General features: G+C 51.9%; 2 protein-coding genes across 5 annotated transcripts; both read left to right on the top strand.

The window, feature by feature from the left end:
* The first annotated feature begins 2,425 nt into the window (after positions 1-2,425).
* Positions 2,426-3,812, top strand: LOC132456588 (required for drug-induced death protein 1-like). Its single transcript, XM_060050995.1, has 2 exons — positions 2,426-2,859; positions 3,417-3,812. The coding sequence occupies exons 1-2, from the start codon at positions 2,485-2,487 to the stop codon at positions 3,540-3,542; spliced, it is 501 nt and encodes a 166-aa protein (XP_059906978.1). The 5' UTR covers positions 2,426-2,484; the 3' UTR covers positions 3,543-3,812.
* A 778-nt stretch (positions 3,813-4,590) lies between these two features.
* Positions 4,591-12,257, top strand: si:dkey-190l8.2. 4 transcript variants are annotated; one of them, XR_009525534.1, is made up of 10 exons: positions 4,591-5,329; positions 5,557-5,645; positions 5,857-6,011; positions 6,648-6,816; positions 6,922-7,015; positions 7,313-7,458; positions 7,611-7,828; positions 8,207-8,315; positions 10,862-11,269; positions 11,432-12,257. XR_009525534.1 is itself a non-coding variant. In XM_060050994.1 (9 exons), the coding sequence occupies exons 1-9, from the start codon at positions 5,099-5,101 to the stop codon at positions 11,139-11,141; spliced, it is 1,491 nt and encodes a 496-aa protein (XP_059906977.1). In that variant the 5' UTR covers positions 4,592-5,098; the 3' UTR covers positions 11,142-12,257. The 4 variants fall into 4 exon arrangements, 1 of the variants encoding a protein (XP_059906977.1); XR_009525533.1 differs by having other exon boundaries at positions 11,371-12,257; XR_009525532.1 differs by having other exon boundaries at positions 4,592-5,329; positions 10,862-11,492; positions 11,533-12,257.
* The last annotated feature ends 1,123 nt before the right edge of the window (positions 12,258-13,380 follow it).

Raw genomic sequence — 13,380 nt, 5'->3', positions numbered from 1 at the left:
TCTCTAGTCCGGTCTCTCTAGTCCGGTCTCTCCTGGTCTCTCTAGTCCGGTCTCTCCTGGTCTCTCTAGTCCGGTCTCTCTCCTGGTCTCTAGTCCGGTCTCTCTCCTGGTCTCTAGTCCGGTCTCTCTCCTGGTCTCTAGTCCGGTCTCTCTCCTGGTCTCTAGTCCAGTCTCTCTCCTGGTCTCTAGTCCGGTCTCTCCCCTGGTCTCTAGTCCGGTCTCTCTCCTGGTCTCTAGTCCGGTCTCTCTAGTCCGGTCTCTCTCCTGGTCTCTAGTCCGGTCTCTCTCCTGGTCTCTAGTCCGGTCTCTCTCCTGGTCTCTAGTCCGGTCTCTCTCCTGGTCTCTAGTCCGGTCTCTCTCCTGGTCTCTAGTCCGGTCTCTCTCCTGGTCTCTAGTCCGGTCTCTCTCCTGGTCTCTAGTCCGGTCTCTCTCCTGGTCTCTAGTCCAGTCTCTCCTGGTCTCTAGTCCGGTCTCTCCTGGTCTCTAGTCCGGTCTCTCCTGGTCTCTAGTCCGGTCTCTCCTGGTCTCTAGTCCGGTCTCTCCTGGTCTCTAGTCCGGTCTCTCCTGGTCTCTAGTCCGGTCTCTCCTGGTCTCTAGTCCGGTCTCTCCTGGTCTCTAGTCCGGTCTCTCCTGGTCTCTAGTCCGGTCTCTCCTGGTCTCTAGTCCGGTCTCTCCTGGTCTCTAGTCCGGTCTCTCCTGGTCTCTAGTCCGGTCTCTCCTGGTCTCTAGTCCGGTCTCTCCTGGTCTCTAGTCCGGTCTCTCCTGGTCTCTAGTCCGGTCTCTCCTGGTCTCTAGTCCGGTCTCTCCTGGTCTCTAGTCCGGTCTCTCTCCTGGTCTCTAGTCCGGTCTCTCTAGTCCGGTCTCTCTCCTGGTCTCTAGTCCGGTCTCTCTCCTGGTCTCTAGTCCGGTCTCTCTCCTGGTCTCTAGTCCGGTCTCTAGTCCGGTCTCTCTCCTGGTCTCTAGTCCGGTCTCTCTCCTGGTCTCTAGTCCGGTCTCTCCTGGTCTCTAGTCCGGTCTCTCCTGGTCTCTAGTCCGGTCTCTCCTGGTCTCTAGTCCGGTCTCTCACCTGGTCTCTAGTCCGGTCTCTCACCTGGTCTCTAGTCAGGTCTCTCACCTGGTCTCTAGTCAGGTCTCTCACCTGGTCTCTAGTCAGGTCTCTCACCTGGTCTCTAGTCAGGTCTCTCACCTGGTCTCTAGTCAGGTCTCTCACCTGGTCTCTAGTCAGGTCTCTCACCTGGTCTCTAGTCAGGTCTCTCACCTGGTCTCTAGTCAGGTCTCTCACCTGGTCTCTAGTCAGGTCTCTCACCTGGTCTCTAGTCAGGTCTCTCACCTGGTCTCTAGTCAGGTCTCTCCCCTGGTCTCTAGTCAGGTCTCTCCCCTGGTCTCTCTGGTCCGGTCTCTCCCCTGGTCTCTCTGGTCCGGTCTCTCCCCTGGTCTCTCTGGTCCGGTCTCTCCCCTGGTCTCTCTGGTCCGGTCTCTCCCCTGGTCTCTCTGGTCCGGTCTCTCCCCTGGTCTCTCTGGTCCGGTCTCTCCCCTGGTCTCTCTGGTCCGGTCTCTCCCCTGGTCTCTCTGGTCCGGTCTCTCCCCTGGTCTCTCTGGTCCGGTCTCTCCCCTGGTCTCTCTGGTCCGGTCTCTCCCCTGGTCTCTCTGGTCCGGTCTCTCCCCTGGTCTCTCTGGTCCGGTCTCTCCCCTGGTCTCTCTGGTCCGGTCTCTCCCCTGGTCTCTCTGGTCCGGTCTCTCCCCTGGTCTCTCTGGTCCGGTCTCTCCCCTGGTCTCTCTGGTCCGGTCTCTCCCCTGGTCTCTCTGGTCCGGTCTCTCCCCTGGTCTCTCTGGTCCGGTCTCTCCCCTGGTCTCTCTGGTCCGGTCTCTCCCCTGGTCTCTCTGGTCCGGTCTCTCCCCTGGTCTCTCCGGTCCGGTCTCTCTCCTGGTCTCTAGTCCGGTCTCTCTCTCCTCCTCCTCAGACCGGGTATCAGAAGTTAATCCAGCAACAGGAAATGAGCCCCCTCTAGCCCCCCTAACCCTGTAACCCCGCCAGCCGGGGCTCTGGCCCGTTATTAAACCCAGTCTTTAATAAACTGTAGCTTTAGGGACACGGGACGAACAACACAAGGCATGCACTTCATACACCCAGCTCTGCTCTCGAGCTGCGCGTCGCCCCCCGTGTGTGTGCGTGACTCTCCGCTCTTCGTGTGTATGAACGTCGCTTTGGATAAAGCCGTCTGCTAAACGCCCTAAAGGTAAATGTATGTAAAGTCCAGAAGGAATGTAGCCAGTACAATTGTGATGATGAGAATGGAAACGTGAATCAAACCTACCAGGTGATAAAGTATGAAATCGAACCAACTTAAACTGCAGATGTATGATGTGCGTGCACGCTCACAGCACGCCTCGCGTGCGAGTGCCCGCCCACAGGTGAGCGTGCCGCTCCAAAGGTCCGTCCGACCAAACACAGCGCGTACCACGGGGACGGGACAGGGCGGCGACATGGCCCGCACGAAGAACCGAGAGACCACCTGCTCCGGTGCTGGAAGCACACCCGGAGAAGCGGCGAGCCCGCCGGGGGACGGCGCTGCAGCGGCCGGGCGAGAGGCTCCTTCTGCCGGCTCCAGGACCGGGGCATACAGTCCGTCCCCGGGCTCCACGGCCGGGGAAGAGGCTCCGTCTGACGGCTCCGAGGCCGGACCTCGGAAACCCAACAAGAGTTCAAAGGAAGTTTATTTTGCGGTCCTACCGGACAAATACCAGCCTCTCCTGGAGGAGGAGGAGGAGGAGGAGGAGGAGGAGAGCGAGGAGCAGAGGTGGAGGAGGAAGGAGGAGAAGAGGAGAAAGAAACGGGAGAAACATAAGAGGTGCAGAAAGGTAAGCGGGGGTTCGGCTCTCGCATTGGGAGCCTGTTCCTCGGCGGGACTCTGAGACGTTCCGCTTTTCTCCCAACGGAATAAAACCATCGATTTGAACTTAGAAACTTAAATGAGGGAATAACAACTAGGGGTGTGTGTGTGTGTGTGTGTGTGTGTGTGTGTGTGTGTGTGTGTGTGTGTGTGTGTGTGTGTGTGTGTGTGTGTGTGTGTGTGTGTGTGTGTGTGTGTGTGTGTGTGTGTGTGTGTGTGTGTGTGTGAGATGGTTCGACCAATCACAACAGTCAGGTGTAGTGATTGGTGCAGCTGACTGTGTTGGCATTGGTCCAGCTGACTGTGTTGTCATTGGTCCAGCTGACTGTGTTGTCATTGGTCCAGCTGACTGTGTTGTCATTGGTCCAGCTGACTGTGTTGTCATTGGTCCAGCTGACTCTGTGTTGTCATTGGTCCAGCTGACTCTGTGTTGTGATTGGTCCAGCTGACTCTGTGTTGTGATTGGCCCAGCTGACTCTGTGTTGTGATTGGCCCAGCTGACTGTGTTCTGATTGGCTCCTGCAGAGCTTGGGGCGGGCCCTGCGGTGGACCTGGCGCTCGCTGGTTGCCGGGTTACAGAGTTTGGCCGCCGTCTACTCCGCCCCCTTCACCGCCCCCACCACCCTGGCAGCCGCCTGCAGCAAGGCATGATGGGAAGACAGAGGACACACACTGCACAACACACACACACACTACTAAACACACACACACTGCACAACAACACACTACACAACGCACACACTACTACACAACACATACCCTACTAAGCACACACACTACTACACAACAACACATACACTACTAAACAGACACACTACTACACAACAACACACACACCCTACTAAACCTACACACTACTACACAACAACACACACACACACACACACTACTAAACAAACTACTCCACAACTACACACACACTACTACATAACAACACATGCACACACTACTAAACACACACACTACTACACAACAACACACACACACACACACTACTAAACACACACACACTATACAATAACACACACACACTACTACACAACAACACCCACACTATTACTCACACCAACACTACGGCTACTACACACGTACTACTGCTACCACACACACATTTTAATTCTTTATTTGAATCCACCAATCACATTACAACAGACAGGATTCAAATACTTTCGAGATGAGATACTGCTTTGTTCAAGGGTACAGAACACATCTCCTGTGCCACACTGCAAGGCTGCCCATCAACGCTGAGAGAGAAACATTTTGCTAGTTGTTTCGATTTTCTGCTGGAGAGTCCTGCCAGTCTTAACCCACTGAGAACAACAGACAACACCACTCGCTTGCATTGGTAGCCTAGGTCCCTTGGTATTTCCAGAATGGGCTGGTACTTCATGATTTTATCGTTAAAGACTATTACACACACACACACACACACACACACACACACACACACACACACACACACACACACACACACACACACCTGGAGGAAGGTTGTATAAGGGAGGACGTTCAATTTTAAATTGATCACTGAGGATATTTCTTGTCCTGCTCAAATAAAAAACATTGGTTCTCCACCTGTTCTGCACCACTTGTCCGTGTGTCCGTCTGTCCGCGCATCCGTCTGTCCGTGTGTCCGCGGGTCCGTATGTCGCACTCAGCGGCCGCTGGGGGGCGCCAGCCTGTTGCCGGCACACAGACGCTAAACTTACTCTAGCAGGCAGACAGACAGGCACTACACTTCTCTAGACGACAGACAAGCAAAGTTTCTGACAGGAGAAGAGACAGACAGACTGACAGGTAACGACACGGACCGGAATGCAGACGGATAGGAGGAACGATTTCGACAGACGGGTAGAGAGACGGACAGGCAGCGTCAAGCCCTCAATGACAACAGCAGCTGCGAGTCGCACCGGGACAGACCGGGTCTAGTAAGGACAGAACGGGATCAGAGAGGCGTTCAGACCGGGACCAGAGAGGACAGAACGGGATCAGAGAGGCGGTCAGACCGGGACTAGAGAGGACGGACCGGGTCCAGAGAGGCGGTCAGACCGGGACCAGAGAGGACGGACCGGGTCCAGAGAGGCGGTCAGACCGGGACCAGAGAGGACGGACCGGGTCCAGAGAGGCGGTCAGACCGGGACCAGAGTGCTGGTCAGACGGGGACCAGTGAGGACGGACCGGCGGTCAGCGGGGCACAGGGCGGACGCATGGGGACTCTCCGTGGGAAGTGCTGCGGGTTCGAGACCCGCCTGTCCGGGCTGCAGATCGCGGTGTACTGGCGCCTCTGCCTCCTACTCTTCCTCAACTCCTTCCTCTTCTTCCTCGACCTCTACACCACGTGCACCAGCCGGCACGCGGACCACCGGACGGACAACCGGAGCGCACCGGAGGACAACCGGACGGGACCGGAGCACGGAGGACCGACCGGGAGCAGCGAGGTGAGGGCCCGGGGTTGGACGACCCGACTCGTTTTCTGTTGTCCAGTGAAATCCTGACGCTGAGAGTCAACGTTAATGAATGACAGTCAGTGGTAATGATCTGTGTGTGTGTGTGTGTGTGTGTGTGTGTGTGTGTGTGTGTGTGTGTGTGTGTGTGTGTGTGTGTGTGTGTGTGTGTGTGTGTGTGTGTGTGTGTGTGTGTGTGTGTGTGTGTGTGTGTGTGTCAGTCGGAGTGTGTGTGGTTATCCTACGGACAGACTCTCTACATCATTGGACTCCTGCTGGGATCACTGTTTGGTGGTGCGCCGTCGGACTGGTAACACGCACGCACGCACGCACAGGAGGTCCAGACCTCTGACGGGGGGCGGGCTGAGAGCTGGTCTCAGACCAGCTGAGGGGCTCCAGGGGGCTCTGGGGGTCCTAACCACAACTCTAGAACGCGTTTTCTTCACTCAAGATGTGTGTGTGTGTGTGTGTGTGTGTGTGTGTGTTTCTGTGCCTCTGTTTGTGTGTGTGTGTGTGTGTAGGTACGGCCGCCGCGTGGTGCTCCAGGTGTGTGTGTCTGTCCATGCGGTGTGTGCCGTGCTGCCAGCTGCTCTTCATCACCCCCTCTTCTTCATCACCCTGCGCTGCCTGACAGGAGTCTGCAGCAGCCTGACACACAGCAGCGCCTTCAGCCTGGGTACACACACACACACACACACACACACACACACACACCCTAACCCCCACACACACACACACGCACAGTAGCGCCTTCAGCCTGGGTACGCACACTGTTATGAGGACAGTGTGTTGTTGTGCGTTGTGGTGAGTGTGTTTATGGTTGCGCGTTGTGAGGACAGTGTGTTGTGTGTTTATTGTTGTGCGTTATGACGACAGTGTGTCGTTGTGTGTTTATTGTTGCACGTTGTGAGGACAGTGTTGTTGGGTTTATTGTTGCGCGTTATGACAACAGTGTGTTGTTGTGTTTATTGTTGTACGTTATGACGACAGTGTGTCATTGTGTGTTTATTGTTGTGCGTTATGACGACAGTGTGTCATTGTGTCTTTATTGTTGCGCGTTATGACGACAGAGTGTCATTGTGCCTTTATTGTTGTGCGTTATGACGACAGTGTGTCATTGTGTCTTTATTGTTGTGCGTTATGACGACAGAGTGTCGTTGTGTGTTTATTGTTGTGCGTTATGACGACAGTGTGTCTTTATTGTTGCGCGTTATGACGACAGAGTGTCGTTGTGTGTTTATCGTTGTGCGTTATGACGACAGAGTGTCGTTGTGTGTTTATCGTTGTGCGTTGTGGTGTGTGTCTGCTCCAGCCGTGGAGTGGAGCGTGCCGGCCTGCCGGGCCTGGCCTCCCGCCCTGTTGGGCCTCTCCTTCAGCCTGGGCATGGTAGTGCAGGCTCCGCTGGCCTACGTCTGCTGCTCCTGGGCCGCGCTGCACCTCGCCCTGGGGCTGCCCCAGATCCTCTTCCTGCCAATCCTCATGTAGCTCCGCCCACCCATCGCCGCCACTCAGTCTTAATTACTGTGATGATGTCATCTCTGGACGTTAACGTCCGTCTGTCTGTCTGTCTGTCTGTCTGTCTGTAGTTCTCTTCCAGAGTCCCCATGCTGGTTGTTGTTGAAAAAAAGAATGTCTGTTTTGGATCAATATCGTAAACAAGACCCGGAGTACATGCAGCAGGTACACGCGCACACTAACACGCAGACACACACACAAACGCGCACACACACACAGATTCACACGCAGACACACGCGCAAACAGACAGACACGCACTCACACACGCACGCACCATGCACACACAGACACACACAAACGCGCATACGCACACACACACACACCCACACACGCACGCACATGCACACACACAGACACACGCACAGACACACAAACAGGTACACACACACACACACATACACACACACAAAGGTACATACACACACACAGACAGCTATACATTCATGTGTGTGTGCGTTCAGTTATTAAACTCAACAGGTGAGGAGGAGGGGGAGGAGCTGGCGGAGGGGGCGGAGCCGGCGGAGGCGGGGCCTGGGGGTCTCTGTGACCTCACTCACCTGAGACATCCCACCGTGATGCTGAGGCTGGCCGTCATGAGCTACCTGGGGTACTGCCGCTACTGGTTATACTGGTTCAGTTACTGGTTAAGTTCATGTTAATCCTGGTTATCCTGGTATACTACTGGGTGTGTTGCTGGTCCTACTGTTTGTGTTACTGGTCCTACTGGTTGTGTTACTGGTCCTACTGGTTGTGTTGCAGGCTGACCACTGCGCTGACATACTACGGTATCTCTCTCAACATCGGCTCGTTCGGCGTGGACGTTTACCGCGCCCAGTTCTTCTCCGGCCTATCAGAGACGCCGTGCGTCCTCCTGCCCTTCCTATTGGCTCGCTGCGGGCGCCGCACCGTGAGCATGCTCACAATGTTCCTGAGCGGCCTGGCCTGCCTCCTGTCGCTGGTGGCCTCGCAGATCTACCGTACGCACAGTCACGCACACGCACGCACGCACGCGCACACACACACACACGCACACGCATACACACACATACACACACACACACACACATACACACGATACCACACGCACACAAACACACACGCTACCACGCACGCAGGCACTCCCACGAACATTGTGCTATGATCTCATGATGTCATGTTATGATGTCATATTTCGATGTGATATTTTGCTGTCATGTTTTGATGTCCTGTCTTGATGTCATATTTCGATGTGATGTTTTGCTGTCATGTTTTGATGTCATGTTATGATGTCCTGTCTTGATGTCATATTTCGATGTGATGTTTTGCTGTCATGTTTTAATGTCATGTTATGATGTCATGTTTTGACGTCATGATAGGTGATGCGGTCTGGGGAATGAGTCTTGCTCTCTTGGGAAAGTTCTGCATGCTGACCAACATGTTCGTCTCCCTACTCTACAGCATCGAACTGTTTCCTACCATCACCAGGTAACAGGGGCTAGACAGTACAGAGACAGGTCATTAAGGAGCAGGTAGGGGTTAGACAGTACAGAGACAGGTCATTAAGGAGCAGGTAGGGGTTAGACAGTACAGAGACAGGTCATTAAGGAGCAGGTAGGGGCTAGACAGTACAGAGACAGGTCATTATGGAGCAGGTAGGGGTTAGACAGTACAGAGACAGGTCATTAAGGAGCAGGTAGGGCTTAGACAGTACAGAGACAGGTCATTAAGGAGCAGCTAGGGGCTATACAGTACAGAGACAGGTCATTATGGAGCAGGTAGGGGCTAGACAGTACAGAGACAGGTCGTTAAGGAGCAGGTAGGGGTTAGACAGTACAGAGACAGGTCATTAAGGAGCAGGTAGGGGTTAGACAGTACAGAGACAGGTCATTAAGGAGCAGGTAGGGGTTAGACAGTACAGAGACAGGTCATTAAGGAGCAGGTAGGGGTTAGACAGTACAGAGACAGGTCATTAAGGAGCAGGTAGGGGTTAGACAGTACAGAGACAGGTCATCAAGGAGCAGGTAGGGGTTAGACAGTACAGAGACAGGTCGTTAAGGAGCAGGTAGGGGTTAGACAGTACAGAGACAGGTCATTAAGGAGCAGGTAGGGGTTAGACAGTACAGAGACAGGTCATTAAGGAGCAGGTAGGGGCTAGACAGTACAGAGACAGGTCGTTAAGGAGCAGATAGGGGCTAGACAGTACAGAGACAGGTCATTATGGAGCAGGTAGGGGTTAGACAGTACAGAGACAGGTCATTATGGAGCAGGTAGGGGTTAGACAGTACAGAGACAGGTCATTATGGAGCAGGTAGGGGTTAGACAGTACAGAGACAGGTCATTATGGAGCAGGTAGGGGTTAGACAGTACAGAGACAGGTCATTAAGGAGCAGGTAGGGGTTAGACAGTACAGAGACAGGTCATTATGGAGCAGGTAGGGGTTAGACAGTACAGAGACAGGTCATTAAGGAGTAGGTAGGGGTTAGACAGTACAGAGACAGGTCATTAAGGAGCAGGTAGGGGTTAGACAGTACAGAGACAGGTCATTATGGAGCAGGTAGGGGTTAGACAGTACAGAGACAGGTCATTAAGGAGTAGGTAGGGGTTAGACAGTACAGAGACAGGTCATTAAGGAGTAGGTAGGGGTTAGACAGTACAGAGACAGGTCATTATGGAGCAGGTAGGGGTTAGACAGTACAGAGACAGGTCATTAAGGAGCAGGTAGGGGTTAGACAGTACAGAGACGGGTCATTAAGGAGCAGGTAGGGGTTAGACAGTACAGAGACGGGTCATTAAGGAGCAGGTAGGGGTTAGACAGTACAGAGACGGGTCATTAAGGAGCAGGTAGGGGTTAGACAGTACAGAGACGGGTCATTAAGGAGCAGGTAGGGGTTAGACAGTACAGAGACGGGTCATTAAGGAGCAGGTAGGGGTTAGACAGTACAGAGACAGGTCATTATGGAGCAGGTAGGGGTTAGACAGTACAGAGACGGGTCATTATGGAGCAGGTAGGGGTTAGACAGTACAGAGACGGGTCATTATGGAGCAGGTAGGGGTTAGACAGTACAGAGACGGGTCATTAAGGAGCAGGTAGGGGTTAGAGAGTACAGAGACAGGTCATTATGGAGCAGGTAGGGGTTAGACAGTACAGAGACAGGTCATTATGGAGCAGGTAGGGGTCAGACAGCACAGAGACAGGTCATTAAGGAGCAGGTAGGGGCTAGACAGTACAGAGACAGGTCATTATGGAGCAGGTAGGGGTCAGACAGCACAGAGACAGGTCATTATGGAGCAGGTAGGGGCTAGACAGTACAGAGACAGGTCATTATGGAGCAGGTAGGGGTTAGACAGTACAGAGACGGGTCATTATGGAGCAGGTAGGGGTTAGACAGTACAGAGACGGGTCATTAAGGAGCAGGTAGGGGTTAGAGAGTACAGAGACAGGTCATTATGGAGCAGGTAGGGGTTAGACAGTACAGAGACAGGTCATTAAGGAGCAGGTAGGGGTTAGACAGTAAAGAGACAAGTCATTAAGGAGCAGGTAGGGGTTAGACAGTACAGAGACAGGTCATTAAGGAGCAGGTAGGGGCTAGACAGTACAGAGACAGGTCATTATGGAGCAGGTAGGGGTTAGACAGTACAGAGACAGCTAATTTAGGAGCAGGTAGGGGCTAGACAGAACAGACCATCAGCCAGTCGGGATTAGACAGTACGGACCATCACCCGGTCGGGGTTAGACAGTACGGACCATCACCCGGTCGGGGTTAGACAGTATGCACCATCATCAGGTCGGGGTTAGACAGTACCGACCATCACCCGGTCGGGGTTAGACAGTACCGACCATCACCCGGTGGGGTTAGACAGTACCCACCATCACCCGGTCGGGGTTAGACAGTACCGACCATCACCCGGTCGGGGTTAGACAGTACTGACCATCACCCGGTCGGGGTTAGACAGTACCGACCATCACCCGGTCGGGGTTAGACAGTATGCACCATCATCAGGTCGGGGTTAGACAGTGTGTTGTGTTCCAGACAGAGGTGCCTGGCCCTGGTCAACGTGTTCTACCGTGCCGGCTCCGTCTTCAACACGCTGCTCGACTTCAGCACCGGCATCCCATTGGCTGCCATGATTATCTACGGCTGTGGACCAATCATTGGCAGCCTTTTCTGCCTGCTGCTACCGGAGACCAGCCAAGGGCCGCTCCCTGATTCGCTGGAGGACTGTGAGAGACAGTCGAGGGTCCGCCTTAACCAGGTTAAGACTCACCTCAACCAGGTTAAGACTCACCTTAACCAGGTAGACTCACCCTAACCAGGTTAAGACTCACCTCAACCAGGTTAAGACTCACCTTAACCAGGTAGACTCACCTTAACCAGGTTAAGACTCACCCTAACCAGGTTAAGACTCACCTCAACCAGGTTAAGACTCACCTTAACCAGGTAGACTCACCTTGACCAAGTTAAGACTCAGCTTAACAAGGTTAAGACTCAATTTAACCAGGTAGACACACCTTAACCAGGTTAAGACTCAACTCAAACAGGTTAAGACTGACCTTAACCAGGTAGACTCACCTTGACCAGGTTAAGACTCAACTCAACCAGGTTAAGACTCAGCTTAACCAGGTAGACTCACCTTAACCAGGTTAAGACTCACCTTTACCAGGTTAAGACTCAGCTTCACCAGGTAGACTCACCTTAACCAGGTTAAGACTCACCTTTACCAGGTTAAGACTCAGCTTCACCAGGTAGACTCACCTTAACCAGGTTAAGACTCACCTTAACCAGGTTAAGACTCAGCTTAACTAGGTAGACTCACCTTAACCAGGTTAAGACTCAGCTTAACCAGGTAGCCTCACCTTAACCAGGTAGACTCACCTTGACTCACCTTAACCAGGTAGACTCACCTTGACCACCATCTTGAACACCAGTCTTTGGCCAATCAACCAGCAGTTTTCCTTGAAGTGTGTTTGTGTTCAGAGCAGTATCGACCAATCACGTTTGAGTTTTTTTTTGTGGTTTTGATTGATTAGACTTTAAGTTATTCTGGTGTTCAGTGTTTAAGTTTGTTTTTGTTATGCAGGTTAGTTATGGTTCGCTTAGTGGAAACATTTCTTCTTCTCTTTCATCACGTTATATTGTACTTTAATGGAACATTGATAACTTTACTAGATTTACCATGTTGTTCTGTCACATTAATATATACAATGTTGGAATCTGTTAACATTAACGTATATACAATGTTGGACTCTGTTAACATTAATATATTGACTATGTTGGACTCTGTTAACATTAATACATACACAATGTTGGGCTCTGTTAACATTCATTTATTTACTATATTGGACTCTTAACTTTAATGTTTACTAGCTTAACGTTCATATATTTACTATGTTGGACTGTGTTAATATTAATAATATATTTATTATTATTTGTGTTTCATTCTCTCCCCCCCCCCCCCTCCCCCCACACAAAAACAGTTTATGAAACTATTAGCTGTTGTGTCTCTGGATGCTATGGTTACACCACAGGATGTTGTTGAAATCACACTTTAAGTATACATTAAATAATATTCATGATAAGTGTGATCACGTGGTGACATCCTTAAGAATATTCAATATAATCGGATCCTTGAAGCCTTCCCTTTAAAGGCGGCCGGACAGCTTCTTTAATTAGCTAACTAATTAGGTCATATGTGAGCTTATGACATGTCAGTGGAGAACCTTTGGCCGGAGGGTGAGACGTGGTCACCTGGTCACTCATTAACCAGCCGAACAATGTCTTCTCCAGGGCTTAGAGTTCCCCCCTGCTGTTTCAGAGCCCCCCCCCCCCCCCCCCCCCCCCCCCCCACACACACACTCATTAACATTCCAGAGAGTCACTCCTAACGTAAACTTCATACAGAGTGGAACACAGCATGTTGGGTGTTATGTAACTACAAGGTTGGGTTCTAGTTCCGAATGCCAGTTTACTCATGAAATCCCTCATTAAGCATTTTTATAAAGATATCCAAAATGGAATTTTCTAAATAAACGTAGTATGGTTTGGAACGTGTCGGGTGGAAATCTCTGGTACTACAGCGACCTCTGGCAGACCTTCCTGTTATTACAGCAACCTCCCTGGTACTACAGCTCCTCCCCCTCAGACCGCACAGGCCACACCCTCTCAGACCGTATAGGCCATGCCTCCTCCCAGAACGGGGCGATTCGGTTGGCTGCAGTCTTATCACCACTAATATGTTCTCAGCATATAGCATTCGTTTAAACTCCTTTCCAGAGTAACAGTTGTTCTCGGAAGATTTCTATGGGGTCAGGGTTAACAGTCTCATTAATAATGAATGCACAGAGAAGGATTCACAAACGTATTTTGTGATTTATATATATATTACTCTTCTCACAAATACATTTCAATGCACACACAAATGGATATCAGTATGTATAAATTGGTGCTGTCAGTTTAATGTGTTATTAACGGCGTTAACGCAAACCAATTTTAACGGCGTTAATTTTTTTATCGCGCGATTAACGCTCCTTTGGCTTGGCAAACGTCGTAGT

Source organism: Gadus macrocephalus, chromosome 4 (genome assembly GCF_031168955.1).
Source record: "Gadus macrocephalus chromosome 4, ASM3116895v1".
NCBI lineage: Eukaryota > Metazoa > Chordata > Actinopteri > Gadiformes > Gadidae > Gadus > Gadus macrocephalus.
This window is presented reverse-complemented; position numbering and strand designations above follow the sequence as displayed.

Bases quoted from the DNA above. Each gene is read 5' to 3' on its own strand.
- LOC132456588 (XM_060050995.1), top strand. From the start codon at position 2,485: ATGGCCCGCACGAAGAACCGAGAGACCACCTGCTCCGGTGCTGGAAGC. The intron at 2,860-3,416 runs GTAAGCGGGGGT...TGGCTCCTGCAG, and splicing joins AACATAAGAGGTGCAGAAAG to AGCTTGGGGCGGGCCCTGCG.
- si:dkey-190l8.2 (XM_060050994.1), top strand. From the start codon at position 5,099: ATGGGGACTCTCCGTGGGAAGTGCTGCGGGTTCGAGACCCGCCTGTCC. The intron at 7,459-7,610 runs GTACTGCCGCTA...GTTGTGTTGCAG, and splicing joins GCCGTCATGAGCTACCTGGG to GCTGACCACTGCGCTGACAT. The intron at 7,829-8,206 runs GTACGCACAGTC...ACGTCATGATAG, and splicing joins GGTGGCCTCGCAGATCTACC to GTGATGCGGTCTGGGGAATG.